Source organism: Symphalangus syndactylus, chromosome 13 (assembly GCF_028878055.3).
Source record: "Symphalangus syndactylus isolate Jambi chromosome 13, NHGRI_mSymSyn1-v2.1_pri, whole genome shotgun sequence".
In the NCBI taxonomy this organism is placed as follows: Eukaryota; Metazoa; Chordata; class Mammalia; order Primates; family Hylobatidae; genus Symphalangus; species Symphalangus syndactylus.
Window position 1 is genome coordinate 29,640,681 of NC_072435.2, and position 16,520 is coordinate 29,657,200.

General features: G+C 56.5%; 2 protein-coding genes across 2 annotated transcripts; one reads left to right on the top strand and one right to left on the bottom strand.

Annotated features, from left to right (window-relative positions):
- Positions 1 to 337: 337 nt before the first annotated feature.
- On the top strand, positions 338 to 16,446 carry FAM83E (family with sequence similarity 83 member E). The gene is made up of 5 exons (XM_055235867.2): positions 338 to 2,066; positions 4,749 to 4,916; positions 5,585 to 5,709; positions 12,335 to 12,752; positions 14,792 to 16,446. The coding sequence occupies exons 1-5, from the start codon at positions 1,602 to 1,604 to the stop codon at positions 15,044 to 15,046; spliced, it is 1,431 nt and encodes a 476-aa protein (XP_055091842.1). The 5' UTR covers positions 338 to 1,601; the 3' UTR covers positions 15,047 to 16,446.
- On the bottom strand, positions 8,326 to 9,248 carry SPACA4 (sperm acrosome associated 4). The gene has a single exon (XM_055235906.2). It carries the CDS (start codon positions 8,972 to 8,974, stop codon positions 8,591 to 8,593), a length of 384 nt encoding a protein of 127 aa, XP_055091881.1. The 5' UTR covers positions 8,975 to 9,248; the 3' UTR covers positions 8,326 to 8,590.
- Positions 16,447 to 16,520: the final 74 nt, after the last annotated feature.

Sequence of the window (16,520 nt, forward strand, 5' to 3'; positions counted from 1 at the left end):
GAAGCCTGAGTCTGGAGGGGCGTTCACCCCCTGGGAGAGCACAGGTAAAGCGTGTGAGCCGCACCCCCGGACCTCCCCCAGGGCCCTGTGGGGGCCCTCCTGTGTTTACGCAAGGGGCCGGGCTCCCTGGATTCCAGGTTGAGGCCTGATGACTGAGGCCAGAAGCCGGGAAGCGCCGCAGAAGTAGAAGCCGGGAGCCACAGCCTGTGTCCTCGGAAAAGGCAAGTGCTGGAAGGGAGACCATTGAGCCCGGCACTAGCCGGTGTGGATGGGCCCCAGCCAGAGGGGGATGGATGGGGGTGGGGAGGGAGGCTGGCCTGGCTTGACTCCTTCCTTCTCTTTGCAGCTCCTTGCTGTGGTCTGGAGGAAGCAGCCACCTGGGTTGCTGGCATTGGAATGAAGGGCTTCTGGTTTGCAGGGATCAAGGGTCCAGGGTCCCCGAGGTTGGGTCAGAAGCCTCAAGGGGGCAACTGGGGCTTGGGAGGGAGACAGGGCGAGGTATAGAGTGGCCCCTGTCCGGGAAGCATTGGGGCAGCTGGCAGGAGATAGGATTTAGGCAGAAACCAGCCTGGGGGCGGCTTGGTTAGGGCTCTCCGCAGATCAGAGGACGGCCTGGAAGGTCCCAGGGCCAGGCCGCAGGCAGGGGCAGCCAGCCTGAGGAGGGTGGCTGGTTAGGCGGCACTCACACCTAGATGGGCTGCCAAGATCATAGACCCGTCCCATAGTAATGGAGACCCCTGTAGGGCACATCACCTTCCACCGCAGCAGCCAGAGGGAGTGTGAGGGTCCGGGGAGCAGGGTCCCCCATTGACAGGGTAGGGAAGGGTTTGCCAAGCCTTCGGCCTTTCTCTAAGGCTGAGCGAGCAGGCCCAGTGGAGAGGCATCCTGGCTGGTCTGCGGGTGAGAGCTGGTGAGCAGGAGAAACTCGTGGGGTTTGTCAGATTCGGCCAGAGACAGATGCTCCAACAGGCAGATACTGCGACTGTCAGTTGGAAGCCATTGACGTTTGCCAGACAGTGGAAGGAGAGGGTCAGTTCGTCGTGCTCTTGGCCGGGCGCAGGCAGGCAGCCTGCCGTGCCTTTATTTAAGGACCTTTGGGTGATTGGAGACAGGCAGACAGCCTGTCGCCTGGAAATGATCAAGTGGTCAGCCTGACCAAATTCAGGACAGCTGAAGGGTCCAACTGGGCACTGTGTGACCGGTGGGTTGGAGGCTGTCGTGTGGCTGAGCAGTGATGGCCAGCTGATGGGTCACACAGTTGGGGATGGTGTCAGGAGGTCAGCCTGACCAGCAGAGACGGCTGGCAGGAAGGTCACGGAAGGCCAGCCAGGCATGGTGCCACTGGACGCAGGCAGGTGGCGGATCTGAGTGGCCTGACACATTGGGTAGTCGCTTATTTGGGCAGCGTGATTGTCAGGACAGTGAGGCAGGGGCTGCTGCAGGGAGCCAATTGGACATCTGCAGGGCCCCCCTGGAGGCCTTGGATGGCCACATAGGGTCTGCCCATCAGGAGAACCCCCAGATGGTCACAATCCCCAAAGACAGCCAGACCTCCGGGGACCCAGCCTCTCACAGTCAGTCCTCCCACCCGAGTGACCCCGATGGCGGCCTCCCAGCTGGCGGCGCTGGAAGGAGTGGACTCCGGTCCCAGGGTGCCCGGGGCCAGCCCCGGCTTCCTGTATTCCGAGGGCCAGCGGCTGGCACTGGAAGCTCTGTTGAGCAAGGGCGCAGAGGCGTTCCAGGCCTGTGTGCAGCGCGAGGAGCTGCGGCCCTTCCTCAGTGCGGATGAGGTCCAGGGCTTGGCAGCAGCAGCTGAAGACTGGACGGTGGCCAAGCAGGAGCCCGGCGGGATGGCAGAGGGAGCCACCACCGCCGATGGGGACGCAGGCAGCCTGAGCTACTGGCCTGGGCAGTCGGAGCAGCCGGCGCCCATCCTGCGGCTGGGCTGGCCAGTGGACTCTGCGTGGAAAGGCATCACCCGGGCGCAGCTGTACACCCAGCCTCCTGGAGAGGGCCAGCCGCCCCTCAAGGAGCTGGTGCGGCTGGAGATCCAGGCTGCCCACAAGGTGGGTGTCGTGGGGGCCCTGTGTCCATTCCCCAGACTGGGGCGGGGACCCAGGCATTCTCTCCCTTGTCCTCCTGGGACTTGCAAGCCCACAACCCTACCCTAAAGGACCTATACCCCTGGGACCCAGGAGTCCACACCTTCCAGCCCCAGGACTCAGGTGCTTACACCCCCAGACCTCATCCTTACTTTCAGAAAGGGGGGCCCGGCCAGGCGCAGTGGCTGACGCCTGTAATCCCAGCACTTTGGGAGGCCGAGGTGGACGGATCATGAGGTCAGGACTTTGAGACCAGCCTGGCCAACATAGTGAAACCCCATCTCTACTAAAAATACAAAAATTAGCCGGGCATGGTGGTGGGCGCCTGCAGTCCCAGCTACTCAGGAGGCTGAGGAAGCAGAATCGCTTGAACCCGGGGGGTGGAGGTTGCAGTGAGCCGAGATCGAGCCAGTGCACTCCAGCCTGGGTGACAGAGTGAGACTCCGTCTCCAAAAAAAAAAAAAAAAAAAAAAGAAAGAAATGGGGGCCCCTCCCCTCCCCCAAAACCTGGATGCCCTTAGGCATCGATGCCCCTTGAACCTAATTATGACACCCTCAGTCTCAGTCATTCCCCCATCCCCTCATCACCAAGCCAGGGGTCTCCAATCTCCCTCCAACGAGGGCCCAGATGTCCCCACTGCAGCCCTTGGAAAGCCCGCTGTGTACTTCGCAGCCTTAGCGTCCGCCAGCTCCCATGTGAAGGGCTTCCCAGGGGCTAACGTGCATCATTGTCCCGGAACCCTGTACCACCAGATGGACTATTGTGCCCACGGAGGCACGAGGGCAGTTAAATTTCTTCCCTGTAAGTGGCCGAGTGGGGATTTGAACCCAGGCTGTCTGGCTGCTGAGTTAGGGTTTCCACTACTTTATGCTGCCTGCAAGATCCGGGCCTTCAGCACCTCCGTGTCCCCCAAGTTCGCCACGGTGGCCTAGCAGGTCAGCCCTCCTGCACCCAGCACCCAGAAAATTCCGCAGGACCCAGAAATGCAGTTGCCCACAGTGCCCTACGGGACTCCACCACTGATCCTAGAGCCAAACTGCAGTGGACATTTGGGCACCGCAGTGTCGCAGCTCAGGGGACGCTTTTCTGTGTTATAAACATGTGATTTGTAGGCCAGCCACGGTGGCTCATGGACTGTAATCCCAGCACTTTGGGAGGCCGAGGCTGGGGGATAACCTGAGGTCAGGGGTTCAAGACCAGCCTGGCCAAGATGGCGAAATCCCGTCTCTACTAAAAATACAAAAATTAGCCGGGCATGGTGGCGGGTGCCTGTAATCCCAGCTACTCTGGAGGCTGAGGCAGGAGAATTGCTTGAGCCCCGGAGGCCAAAGTTGCAGTGAGCTGATATTGCGCCACTGCACTCCAGCCTGGGCAACAGAGCAAGACTTTGTCTTTAAAAAAAGAAAAAAAAGGAAAAAAGGGCCGGGCGCGGTGGCTCACGCTTGTAATCCCAGCACTTTGGGAGGCCGAGGCGGGCGGATCACGAGGTCAGGAGATCGAGACCACGGTGAAACCCCGTCTCTACTAAAAAATACAAAAAAATTAGCCGGGCGCGGTGGCGGGCGCCTGTAGTCCCAGCTACTCGGAGGCTGAGGCAGGAGAATGGCGTGAACCCGGGAGGCGGAGCTTGCAGTGAGCCGAGATTGCGCCACTGCACTCCAGCCCGGGCGACAGAGCGAGACTCTGTCTCAAAAAAAAAAAAAAAAAAGGCCGAGCGCGGTGGCTCACGCTTGTAATCCCAGCACTTTGGGAGGCCGAGACGGGTGGATCACGAGGTCAGGAGATCGAGACCATCCTGGCTAACACGGTGAAACCCCGTCTCTAGTAAAAAAAAAATACAAAAAATTAGCCGGGCGCAGTGGCGGGCGCCTGTAGTCCCAGCTACTCGGGAGGCTGAGGCAGGAGAATGGCGTGAACCCGGGAGGAGGAGCTTGCAGTGAGCCGAGATCGCGCCACTGCACTCCAGCCTGGGTGACAGAGCGAGACTCCGTCTCAGAAAAAAAAAAAAAAAAAAAAAAAAAAAAAAAAAAAAAAAAGAAAAAAAAGTCGGGCGTGGTGGCTCACTCCTGTACTCCTAGCACTTTGGGAGGCTGAGGCAGGTGGATCACGAGGTCAGGAGATCGAGACCATCCTGGCTAACACGGTGAAAGCCGATCTCTACTAAAAATACAAAAAATTAGCCAGCCGTGGTGGCGGGTGCCTGTAGTCCCAGCTACTTGGGAGGCTGAGGCAGGAGAATTGCTTGAACCCGGGAGGTGGAGTTTGCAGTGGGCCGAGATTCCGCCCCTGCGTTGCAGCCTGGGAGACAGAGCGAGACTCCGTCTCGAACAAAAAAAACCAAAAAGACAAAGAAACAAGCAAACATGTGATTTGTGATGACAGTTTTCCAGCATTTAGGGGCCGGGAATCTCAAGGAGGGGCTGGGGATCTCATGGAGGGGCAGCGTTTTGCTTATTCACACATAGGTGCTGTTTGAGCAGCAGTGTATGTCTGGGGGTCTCCCCTTTAGCCCCCCTGAACGTTAAACTCCCAGCCCCCAGATCACTTTACTCCCAGATTCCGGATGTCAGGTTTCCCACACCCTCTTGAGTATCCCCTGAGCCAGCTTCTGTTCACATATCCACCTCCCTTCTCCCCACGCCCAGCTGGTGGCCGTGGTCATGGATGTCTTCACTGACCCAGACCTGCTTTTGGACTTGGTGGATGCTGCCACGCGCCGCTGGGTACCTGTCTACCTGCTCCTGGACCGCCAGCAGCTGCCTGCCTTCCTGGAGCTGGCCCAGCAGCTGGGGGTGAACCCCTGGAACACGGAGGTAGGGGCCGGGCCAGGGGGACCTGTGAGTTCCCATTCTCCTGGCATGGGGGTAGTGGGGGCAGACCCTTCCATGGAGCTCCAGGTCATTGAGATGGATGCTAGCAGGGATGGTCCCCTGGGATCTGATGCTCACGGCACTGGGGAGGTGGGGGTGGGCATTCCCAAGGAATCTTGAGTCACTGAGTTTGGGTATCCCCAAGAAATGCCTGAGGGTTGATATCAGTGGCTCTGAGGAAGCTGAGACAGATACTTCTTTTTTTTTTTTTTTGAGATGGAGTCTTGCTCTGTCACCCAGGCTGGAGTGCAGTGGTGCGATCTCGGCTCACTGCAACCTCCGCCTCCCGGGTTCAAACGATTCTCCTGCCTCAGACTCCCCAGTAGCTGGGAGTACAGGCATGTGTCACCATGCCTGGCTAACATTTGTATTTTTAGTAGAGATGGGGTTCTGCCATGTTGGCCAGGCTGGTCTTGAACTCCTGACCTCAGGTGATCCACCTCCCTTGGCCTCCCAAAGTGCTGGGATTACAAGTGTGAGCCACTGCGCCTGGCCTTGGACAGATACTTCTATCGAGTCATGGGTCCCCCAGTTAGAACCAGTCTGGAGGAAGCCTGAATCCATGCAGTGGGCCTCAGCAAGGGTGTGCCCTCCACTCCCCACACCAACAGAACGTGGATGTCCGCGTCGTGCGGGGCTGCAGCTTCCAGAGCCGCTGGCGACGGCAGGTGAGCGGCACCGTGCGGGAGAAGTTTGTGCTGCTGGACGGCGAGAGGGTCATCTCAGGATCCTACAGGTGTAGCCCCCGCCCCGCCCCCCACCTCCCAGCGTCCTATACCCCACTTTCCCTCAGTGTGCTCAGAGAACAGCTGGCATCCCCTTGCCCAGGCCTCTCTTTTCTCATCTGTGTAATGAGGGCAAAACATCCTTCCCTGGGGAGGAGGTGGGTGCCGCGGCCGGACCTGGTGCTGGCCTGTTTAGTGGTCTTGGGTAAGTCTGCTTCTCTTTGACCTGGTGTTTTCTCATCTGGAAAACTGGGCAAACAGTTTGGGGGTTGGGTTTGTTCAAAATCAGGAGCACCTGGATTGGGATCTAAGTTCTGCCTTGGGTAAATAATTCCACCTCTCTGAGCATCTAAGAAAATGCATGAGCATGGTGGCTCACGCCTGTAATCCCAGCACTTTGAGAGCCTGAGGTGGGCAGATCGGCTGAGGTCAGCAGTTCAAGACCAGTCTGGCCAACATGGTGAAACCCCATCTTCCCAGCTACTCGGGAGGCTGAGGCAGGAGAACTGCTTGAACCCAAGAGAGAGGTTGCAGTGAGCTGAGATCGCGCTGTTGCACTCCAGCCTGGGAGACAGAGCAAGACTCTATTTCAAAAAAGCCAAAAAAAAAAAAAACAAAAAACAAAAGAAACTGCAAATAATAAAGCACCTACCTCACAGAGTCACAGCACAGCCGGGGAGGAGAGGGGTGTGGCCTCTGGGACCAGACGGCCTGGATTCAAATTCTAGCTCTGTCAGTTCCTCGTTGTGTGACTTCAGGCAACTTACTTCACCTCTCTGTGCCTCAGTTTCCCCCCGTATGTCACGGGCTGATAGGGTTAGAGCCTCTAGAACCAGGTCCCTCAACAGGGGTAGCACCCACGCTTGGGCTGGCTGAGTCTTTGTTGCGGGAGCTGTTGGGTGCATTGTGGGAGGCTCCTGGGCATCTTCAGCCTCCACCCAGCAGAGGTCAGTAGCATCACATGCCCCATACCCCCGACTTTCCCTGCCAATTAGAGAACTGAAAACCTGTCCAGACAGTGCAGATGCCCACTGAGGAGCACGGGTCCCCAGCTGAGAACACTGCTCAGGAACAGTGGCTTTCAACCCTGTGCGTGCACCAGAATCCCTGGGAGCGCTTGTTAAAACACAGTTTTTGGGCTGGGTGCAGTGGCTCCCACCTGTAATCCCAGCACTTTGGGAGGCCGAGGCTGGTGGATCACCTGAGGTCAGGAGTTGAAGACCAGCCTGGCCAACATGAGGAAACCCTGTCTCTACAAAAATACAAAAATTAGCTGGAGTGGTGGGTGCCTATAATCCCAGCTACTCAGGAGACTGAGGCAAGAGAATTGCTTGAACCCGGGAGGCAGAGGTTGCAGTGAGCCGAGATAACAGCATTGCACTCCAGCCTGGGAGACAGAGCAAGACTCCGTCTCACAAAAAAAAAAAAAAAAAAAAAAAAAAAAAAAAAAAAAAACCCCACAGTTTTTGTAGCAGATAATTCAGGAAAAGGATAAAGGAAAAGGGCCGGGTGTGGTGGCTCACACATGTAATCCCAGCACTTTGGGAGGCCAAGGCAGGTGGATCACCCGAGGTCAGGAGTTTCAGACCAGCCTGATTAACATGGTGAAACCCCATCTCTACTAAAAATACAAAAAATCAGCCGGGCATGGTGGCATGCACCTCTAGTTCCAGCTACTCAGGAGGCTGAGGCAGGAGAATCGCTTGAACCTGGGAGGTGGAGGTTGCATCGAGCCAAGATCGCACCACTGCACTCCAGCCTGGGTGACCAAGCGAGACTCTGTCTCAAAAAAAAAAAAAAAAGGAAAAGAAAAAGAAAATGGAAAAAGGCCGGGTGTGGTGGTTCATGTCTGTAGTCCCAGCACTTTGGGAGGCTGAGGCAGGAGGATCGCTTGAGCCCAGGACTTCAAGACCAGCCTGGGCAACATAGCAGGACCCCATCTCTACACAAATTAAAAAAAAAAAAAAAAATTAGTCAGGTATGATGGAGCACACCTGTAGTCCCAGCTACTCAGGAGGTTGAAGTGGGAGGATTGCTTGAGCCCGGGAGGTAGAGGCTGCAATGAGCCAAGATTGCACCACTGCACTCCAGCGTGGGCAGCAGAGCAAAACCCTGTTTCAGAAACAAAGAGAGAAAACAATACACAGCTTTTGGACCCCACTCCCATTCATCGTACCTGGAACACAGCCTGAGAATCTGCATTTTCAGGAAGTTCCCACTTGCTGCTGCTGCTGTTTCTGGTCCAGGGACCACACTTTGAGAACGAGTAGAGTTGAGACCAGGATGTTTGAAATGTTTGAAAGAGTGTTTACCTTCCCAGCTTGGCGTGAGGGTTCAGTGGCATGTAACATAAGGCAGGCTTGGCCAGGTGCCGTGGCTCATACCTGTAATCCCAGCACTTTGGGAGGCTGAGGTGGGAGGATCACTTGAGCCCAGGAATCTGAGACCACCCTGGGCAACATAGCTGGACCTTATCTCTACAAAAAGAAAAAAAAAAAAAAAAGGAAAAGAAAAGAAAACAAAGAATGCTCCATGAACATCAGCTGTCATTTATTATGATATATATATATATTTTTTACCATATTTCATGGACTCTAAAGTGTCACCAATGGAGAGAAGCATCCTGATTGAAACGTGAGAAGCTCTGCGTCTTAGAACCAGTGGAATAGAGTAGTACAATCAAACCCACAGGCTGTGCTCCCCTGCCGCTCAATCAGGCCTAGGGGTGCTTCCTCGAGCACTGGGCTCCTGGTGGACAGCCTTAGAAGGGATGAAGCCAGGGCCGCAAGAGGTTGTCCAGGGCATCTCTGGCCATTTAGTGGGGGAAGGAGATGGGGACATGGGGAGTGGCGGATCTGGGAGAACAGTCCCAGGCCCTGTCCTCCCTGTTGGTCACAGCAAACGTGGAGGAAGCAGCATACCCAGCCCCAGTGCCAGGCTGGTGGTGGCCCCCACCGTCTGGCTGCTCGAGGAGCCCGGGGCTCTGTTACACAGGCGGCCGGTGCAGCAGGTGGTGGTGAGGCTGTAGGTGACGCCCCTGTAGCTGACGGGTTCCTCACGGCCGCAGCTGGTGGCTCGCAGGCAGCCTTTGTTGATGACCGGACCAGTGCCCGGGGCGACCCCGTGGCCTGTGAAGCAGTCCTCGTCATCGCCACAGTGCATGTAGGTGCCGGGACACTGTATGGAGTCGGTGAGCTCACAGAAGACGCAGTCCTTGACGCCCGTCGTGCCTGGGGGCAGAGCCATCACCAGAAGCAGCAGCCAGCACAGGACCATGGCGGCCTGGCGGCGTTGATGCTGCCCCAGCCAGGCCGTGGGCTTCCCAGACCTCCCGGAACCGCTGAATGAAGGACCTCCGAGGACTCCTCTTGCCCACGGGAATTTGGCCCTGGTCCTGGCCTCCCAGGGTCAGCGCCTGGAGTGTCCTCTGTTCCTAACGCCCTGCGTCCCTCTAAGTCCTGGGGATGGAGGTGAGCGGGTGGCTGCTGCCTGACAAGAGTCTGTGAATGGAATGAGTGATCTCACAGATCCCTCAGGGTTCCCACTGGCCGCTCTGGGGATGAGGTCATAGGTGAGAGGAGTGGGTGTCACAATCCAAGGGCTGGCCTGCCCCGCCAACCTGCCAGGGTGCAAGAGGGCTCTGCCACCCCCACCAAGGTGAAGAAGCCCTGAACCCAGAGGACGCTGGCCGCAAGCTTGTCCACATTCTTTGTGCTGTACACCTGCCAAGGGCTTGACTTCAGCCTCACACCTCCCATGGCGATCCCATATTCCAGATGGGCAAACCGAGGCTGGGAAAAGGAAAGTGATGTATCCAGGGTCCCCGAGCCAGGATGAGAGCCAGGTTCACTGAATTCCAAAGAGGCTGGGAAAGAAGAGGGTATATTAACTGAGCATTTGCTATGTGCCAGGATTCATGCTCAGTGCTTGCTTGCTTTTATTTTTTTGAGACGGAATCTCACTCTGTCACCCAGGCTGGAGTGCAGTGGCGTGGTCTCAGCTCACTGCAGCTTCTGCTTCCCAGTTTCAAGTGATTCTCGTAACTCAGCCTCCCGAGTGGCTGGGACTACAGGCGCATGCAACCACATCTGGCTAATTTTTGTATTTTTAGTAGAGACAGGGTTTCACCATGTAGGCCAGGCTGGTCGCGAACTCTTGAGCTCAAGTGATCTGCCCGCCTCGACCTCCCAAAGTGCTGGGATTACAGACGTGAGCCACCACACCACGCCTGGCGCTTGGTGCTTTCAATAACAACTGCTGTGATGACAGGAAGTGTTAGGGCACTGGCCCCCACAGCTCACAGGCTCTCAGGGGCGGCTACGTGCAGGGGGCTTGATCCGTGTTCAGTCATTTGAATCTTCCTATGTTGTATTTATTTCTCAATTTTATGTTTTATTTAAAAAAATTGGCTGGGTGCAGTGGCTCACACCTGTAATCCCAGCACTTTGGGAGGCCGAGGCGGGTGGATCACCTGACTCAGGAGTTCAAGACCAGCATGGCCAACGTGGTGAAACCCCGTCTCTACTAAAAATACAAAAATTAGCTCGGCGTGGTGGCGTGCACCTGTAATCCCAGCTACTTGGGAGGCTGAGGCAGGGAGAATTGCTTGAACCTGGGAGGTGGGGGTTGCAGTGAGCCAATATTGTGCCACTGCACTTGAGCCTGGGCAACAGAGCAAGACTCCGTCTCAAAAAAAAAAAAAAAATAGGATCTTGCTCTGTTGCCTAGACTGGAGTGCAGTGGCGCGATCTTGGCTCACTGCAGCCTCAACTTCCCAGGCTCAAGTGATTCTCCTCCCTGAGCCTCCAGAGTAGCTGGGACTATAGGCGTGCACCACTATGCCCGGCTAATTTTGTAAAATTTTTTGTAGAGTTGGGGTCTTGCTACGTTGCCCAGGCTGGTTTCAAACTCCTAGCCTCAAGTGATCCTCCTGCCTCAGCCTCCCAAAGTGCTGGGAGTGGCGTGGTCTCAGCTCACTGCAGCTTCTGCTTCCCAGTTTCAGTCATTTGAATCTTCCTATGTTGTATTTATTTCTCAATTTTATGTTTTATTTTAAAAAATTGGCTGGGTGCAGTGGCTCACACCTGTAATCCCAGCACTTTGGAAGGCCGAGGCGGGTGGATCACCTGACTCAAGCCCCCTGCACGTAGCCGCCCCTGAGAGCCTGTGAGCTGTGGGGGCCAGTGCCCTAACACTTCCTGTCATCACAGCAGTTGTTATTGAAAGCACCAAGCGCCAGGCGTGGTGTGGTGGCTCACGTCTGAACAGCGGCATGAGCCGCTGCACACGGTCTTCCTAGGTTTTGGCTCCGTATTGCAGATGAGCACTGCAGGGAGCAGCAACGTGGAAAGCCTGGTGCACAGCCAGGGCTGACTAAATGGCAGTCATTCTAGGAGGCAGCCGTGTCTTAAAACAATCTCTGTTAGTGTCCGGAAGTGAATTCCGTCTCTTTCCAAAGGGGAAAACTGAGGCATTGAGGTGTTCCTAAGTGGGGACCAGGTAGAGCCTGGGTTTAAACTCCAGTCTGATTCCAGATAAGTTTTTTTTTTTTTTGAGTCAGAGTCTCGCTCTGTCGCCCAGGTTGGAGTGCAGTGGTGTGATTTCGGCTCACTGCAACCTCCACCTCCCGGGTTCAAGCAATTCTCCTGCCTCAGCCTCCTGAGTAGCTGGAATTACAGGCATGCGCCACCATACCCAGCTAATTTCTGTATTTTTAGTAGAGATGGGGTTTCACCATGTTGGTCAGGCTGATCTCAAACTCCTGACCTCATGATCTGCCCGCCTCAGCCTCCCAAAGTGCTGGGATTACAAGCGTGAGCCACCACATCCGGCTTTTTTTTGGGGGGGGGTGGGGGAACAGGGTCTTGCTCTGCCGCCCAGGCTGGAATGCAGTGGTATTATCACAGCTCACTGCAGCCTCAATTTCCCAGGCTCAGCCGGGTGTGGTGGCTCACACCTGTAATCCCAGCACTTTGGGAGGTCGAGGAGGGTGGATCCACCTGAGGTCAGGGGTTCGAGACCAGCCTGGCCAATGTGGTGAAACCCCGTCTCTACTACAAATACAAAAAATTAGCCAGGCATGGTGGCAGGTGCCTGTAATCCCAACTACTCAGGAGGCTGAGGCAGGAGAATTGCTTGAAGCCAGGAGGCAGAGGTTGCAGTGAACCGAGATCACGCCACTGCACTCCAGCCTGGGCAACAAGAGCAAAACTCCGTCTCAAAAAAAAAAAAAAAAAAAAATTCCCAGGCTCAAGGGATCCTCCCACCTCAGCCTCCCAAGTGGCTGGGAGTACAGGTGTGCGCCACCACACCTGGCTAGTTTTTTTGATTTTTTGTAGAGACAGGGTCTCGCCATGTTGCCCAGGCTCGTCTCAAACTCCTGGGCTCAAGCAACCCTCCTGCCTCAGCCTCCCAAAGTGTGAGTCACCACACCTGGCCCTGATTATATAAGGGTCTTAACTTGGGCTGTCTTCACTCCACCCCTCCCGAGTAGGTACTTCAGTTGTGCCCATTCCACAGACGGGGAAGCTGAGGCTGGAGAGGTCAGGACTCGCCTGAGGTCCTACGGTCTCCCCTGGGACCTGGCTGAGGATGGGGGCCGGGTTGGAGACTGACCTCCTACTCCCCGACCCCCAGCTTCACGTGGAGTGACGCACGCCTGCACCGAGGCCTGGTGACCCTGCTGACTGGTGAAATTGTGGACGCCTTCAGCCTTGAGTTCCGGACGCTGTACGCGGCCTCCTGTCCGCTCCCACCTGCGCCCCCCCAGGAACCCTCGGTCATAGGTGGCCTGCAGCGGGGCCGCAGCCCTCACCGCGTGTCCCGCCGCCGCTCTGTGGCCCCCACGTCGCCTCCACCACCTGACGGCCCACTGGCCCACCGCCTGGCCGCCTGCCACGTCTCCTCTGCTACCCCGGGGCCGGCACTCAGTGACATTCTAAGGAGTGTGCAGCGCGCCCGGACCCCCAGCGGCCCCCCGGCCCGGCCCAGCCGCTCCCTGTGGGACCTAAGCCGCCTGTCCCAGCTGTCTGGCTCCAGTGATGGGGACAACGAGGTGAGACCTTGTGGCTGGTGCCAGAAGAGCATGGAACCCAGGAAGGGGAAGGCGTTTGCCCAGAATGGTGCAAGCCAGGCTCCAGGGGCCCTGCTCCCAGCCACAGAGCAGGAGGCGTTTCCTGAGGGCCTGCACCCCCAAATTCATAATGGCATCGTTTGTTCATTTCCTGCACGCCTGCTGCATTTTGGGCAGGTGGGCGCTGGGTGTCATGGGGCAGAGACAGGAGAACCCTGGGTGCAAATCCTGGCATGACAGACTAGGTGGGGGGAAGCTGAGGACTTGACTTCTCTGAACCTCAGCATCCTCATCTAGGAACGAGTGGAGCAAGGGCACTCATTCTGAGTTTGGTTGGGGGAGGAATCCACGTGGCTAAATGACATAGAGTAGTAATGATAACAACAATACATTCCTGAAACAGGGAGATTGAGACCAGCCTGGCCAGCATGGTGAAACCCTATCTCTACAAAAATACAAAACAATTAGCTGGGTGTGGTGGTGCACACCTGTAGTCCCAGCTACTCCGGAGGCTTAGGCAGGAGAATCGTTTGAGCCAGGGAGGCGGCAGTTGCAGTGAGCTGAGATCGTTCCACTGCACTCTAGCCTGGGTGACAGTGTGAGACTGTCTCAAAATAATAATAATAATAATAATAATAAACAATAAATAAATACATTCCTGAAGTGGAATTTATTTATTTTGTGACATCCTCATCCCAGGCCAGGAAGGCTATATATATATAATTTTTTTTTTTTTTTTTGAGATAGGGTCTTGCTCTGCAATGTCTTGGGAATCAGAACAAGGAAGGCTTCTAGCTGGAGAGGAGATGGGGGATGGGCAGGGGCAAGGTCCTCACCTTCACCTGGTCTCAGCACCCTCACCCAGCATCCCCTCCCTTGGCAAATATTTGCTCCCGGCTGGCAGATGCCAGCGCTTCCGGTTCCTCCCCAGCTGCAGAGGTGGGGACCCAGCTCCTTGTGCCTCTGTAGGTTAGGGGGTCCCAGGCTTGCCCTCTCACTTCCCTCCTTCCCTCTCGGGCTCCCCATACCGTCCGTCCTCCTTGCCCGCCTCCTCCTCTGCATCCCTCTCCTTTCTGTTCCTCCTCCTCCTGCTGCCTTCCTGCTTCTTCCTCACCTCATCCCTCCCCTTTCACCCCCTCTGTCTCCTCTCTCTCCTTCCTGGCTCCCCTCTTCCCTCCTCTCCTTCTTTTTCCTCCCTCACTTTCTCCCTTACCCCCTCCACCCATTTTTTTTTTTTTTTTTTTTTTTTTGAGATAGGGTCTCACTCTGTCTCCCAGGCTGGAGTACAGTGGCGTGATCTTGGCTCACTGCAGCCTCAACCTCCTGGGCTCAAGTGATCCTCCCACCTCAGCCTTCCAAGTAGCTACGATTACAGACCCATGCCACCATGCCCGGCTAATTTTTGTATTTTTTGGAGAGATGAGGGCTCACTGTGTTGCCTAGGTTGGTCTCGAACTCCTGAGCTCAAGCAATCCTCCCACCTCCCAAAGTGCTGGGATTACAGGCATGAGCCACCACGTCCGGCCTCCATCTCTCTCCTCCCTCTCTCCTCTCTTCCCTCCCTTCCCTCCTCCATCATCTCCTTCCACCTCCCTCAAATCTTCTATCACTTCCTTTTTTTTTTTTGAGACTGAGTCTTGTTCTGATGCCCAGGCTGGAGTGCGGTGGCGCTGTCTCAGCTCACTGCAATCTCTCCCTTCCGGATTCAAGCGATTCTCCTGCCTCAGCCTCTCAAGTAGCTAGGATTACAGGCGCCCACCACCACCTCAGGCTAATGTTTGTATTTTTAGTAGAGATGAGGTTTCACCATGTTGGCCAGGCTGGTCTTGAACTCCTGACCTCAGGTGATCCACCTGCCTTGGCCTCCCAAAGTGCTGGGATTACAGGTGTGAGCCACCACGCCTGGCCGTCTGTCACTTTCGCTGCTTCTCTCTTGCCTCACCTCCTGCCTTCCCTGGCTCTGGGATGCCCCCAGGGCCCCACCCCAGCCTCCTCTCACCTCCCTCTCTTTCCCTCCACAGCTCAAGAAATCCTGGGGCTCCAAGGACACTCCAGCCAAGGCTTTGATGAGGCAGCGGGGCACTGGAGGAGGCCCCTGGGGGGAAGTGGACTCCCGACCTCCCTGGGGCGGTGCCCTGCCCCCCGCCCACCGCCTCCGCTATCTGTCCCCAGCCCGAAGGCGGTTCGGTGGGGATGCTACATTCAAACTTCAAGAGCCCAGAGGCGTCAGGCCATCAGACTGGGCCCCCCGGGCAGGACTTGGGGGGCAACCCTGAACAGGAGCCCAAGCCAAATCTGCTGACCCACCCAAGGAGCAGTGCCGGACAACTGTTGGCTCAGAGCCCCCTGCCTCGATGCCCTGCCTTGGACAAGGCTTCTGGCCTTGGCGTCTGTCAAGCAGAAGGGATGTTTGTCACTTGTTCTGCAACTTGGGCTGGGAGTGGTGGCTCATGCCTGTAATCCCTGCACTTTGGGAGGCTAAGGTGGGAGGGTTGCTTAAGGCCAGGAGTTGGAGACCAGCCTGGGCAACATAGTGAGACCCCATCTCTACAATTAAAAAAACAAATTAGTTGGGCGTGATGGCGCACGCCTGTGGTCCCAGCTACATGGGAGGCTGAGGTGGGAGGATTGCTTGAGCTCAGGAGGTGGAGGCAGCAGTGAGCCAAGATCACGCCGTTGCACTCCAGCCTGGGCAACACAGTGAGAGGCCATCTCTTAAAAAAAGAAAAGAAAAGAAAAAAGAAAAAGAAAGGCTGGGCGAGGTGGCTCACTCCTGTAATCCCAGCACTTTGGGAGGCTGAGGCATGTGGATCACCTGAGGTCAGGAGTTCAAGACCAACCTGACCAACATGGTGAAACCACATCCCTACTAAATACAAAAATTAGCCAGGTATGGTGGTGGGTGCCTGTAATGCCAGCTACTTAGGAGGCTGAGACGGGAGAATCGCTTGAACCCGGAGGCAGAGGTTGCAGTGAGCTGAGATCACGCCACTGCACTCCAGCCTGGGTGACAGAGCGAGATTCCGTCTCAAAAAAATAAAAGAAGGACTTGGGCAAGCCCATTGCCTGCACCAGACCTCAGTGTCACAGCCCAGGAAATGGGCTGGCAGCGTCCCCAGGCTGCGGACCCTAAAGAACACACACAGCTCTCGAGGGTCAGGCCTTCCTGATAAGGGGCCCGGCTGAGGCCCCGAGCTACAGCTGTGGAGGGGAAGATGGGGAGTCGCTGCCAGGCACACTGTGTTCAAGAGCTGTGGGGAAACTGAGGCAAGGAGCTGAATACTGAGGGAGTGGAATGTGGTGCAGCCACAGCCACAGGGGAACAGGGTGGGTGGTGGGACTTTCTGTGGGCGCTGAGAGGGCGGGTCTGCTGGAGCTCCCCTTTACCTCTGCTCAGAATAAAACCACTTTATGCCAAAAACGTGCGTTACTAAAGCCTGGCTCTGAATCCAAGAGTCCACAACCCAGCCCCCTCCTCCCTCAGACCCAGGGGTCCAGGCCCCCAGCTCCTCCTCCCTCAGACTCGAGACTCCAGGCCCCCAGATACTACTCCCTCAGACCCGGGAGTCCAGGCCCCCAACCCCTCCTCCCTCAGACCCAGGAGTGCAGCCTCCCAGCCCCTCCTTCCTCAAACCTGGAAGTCCAGACCCCCAGCTCCCTCCTCCCTCAGACCAGGGAGTTCAAACCCCAGCCCCTCCTCCCTCAGACCCAGGAGTCCAGGCCCCCAGCCCCCTCCTCCCTCAGACTGGG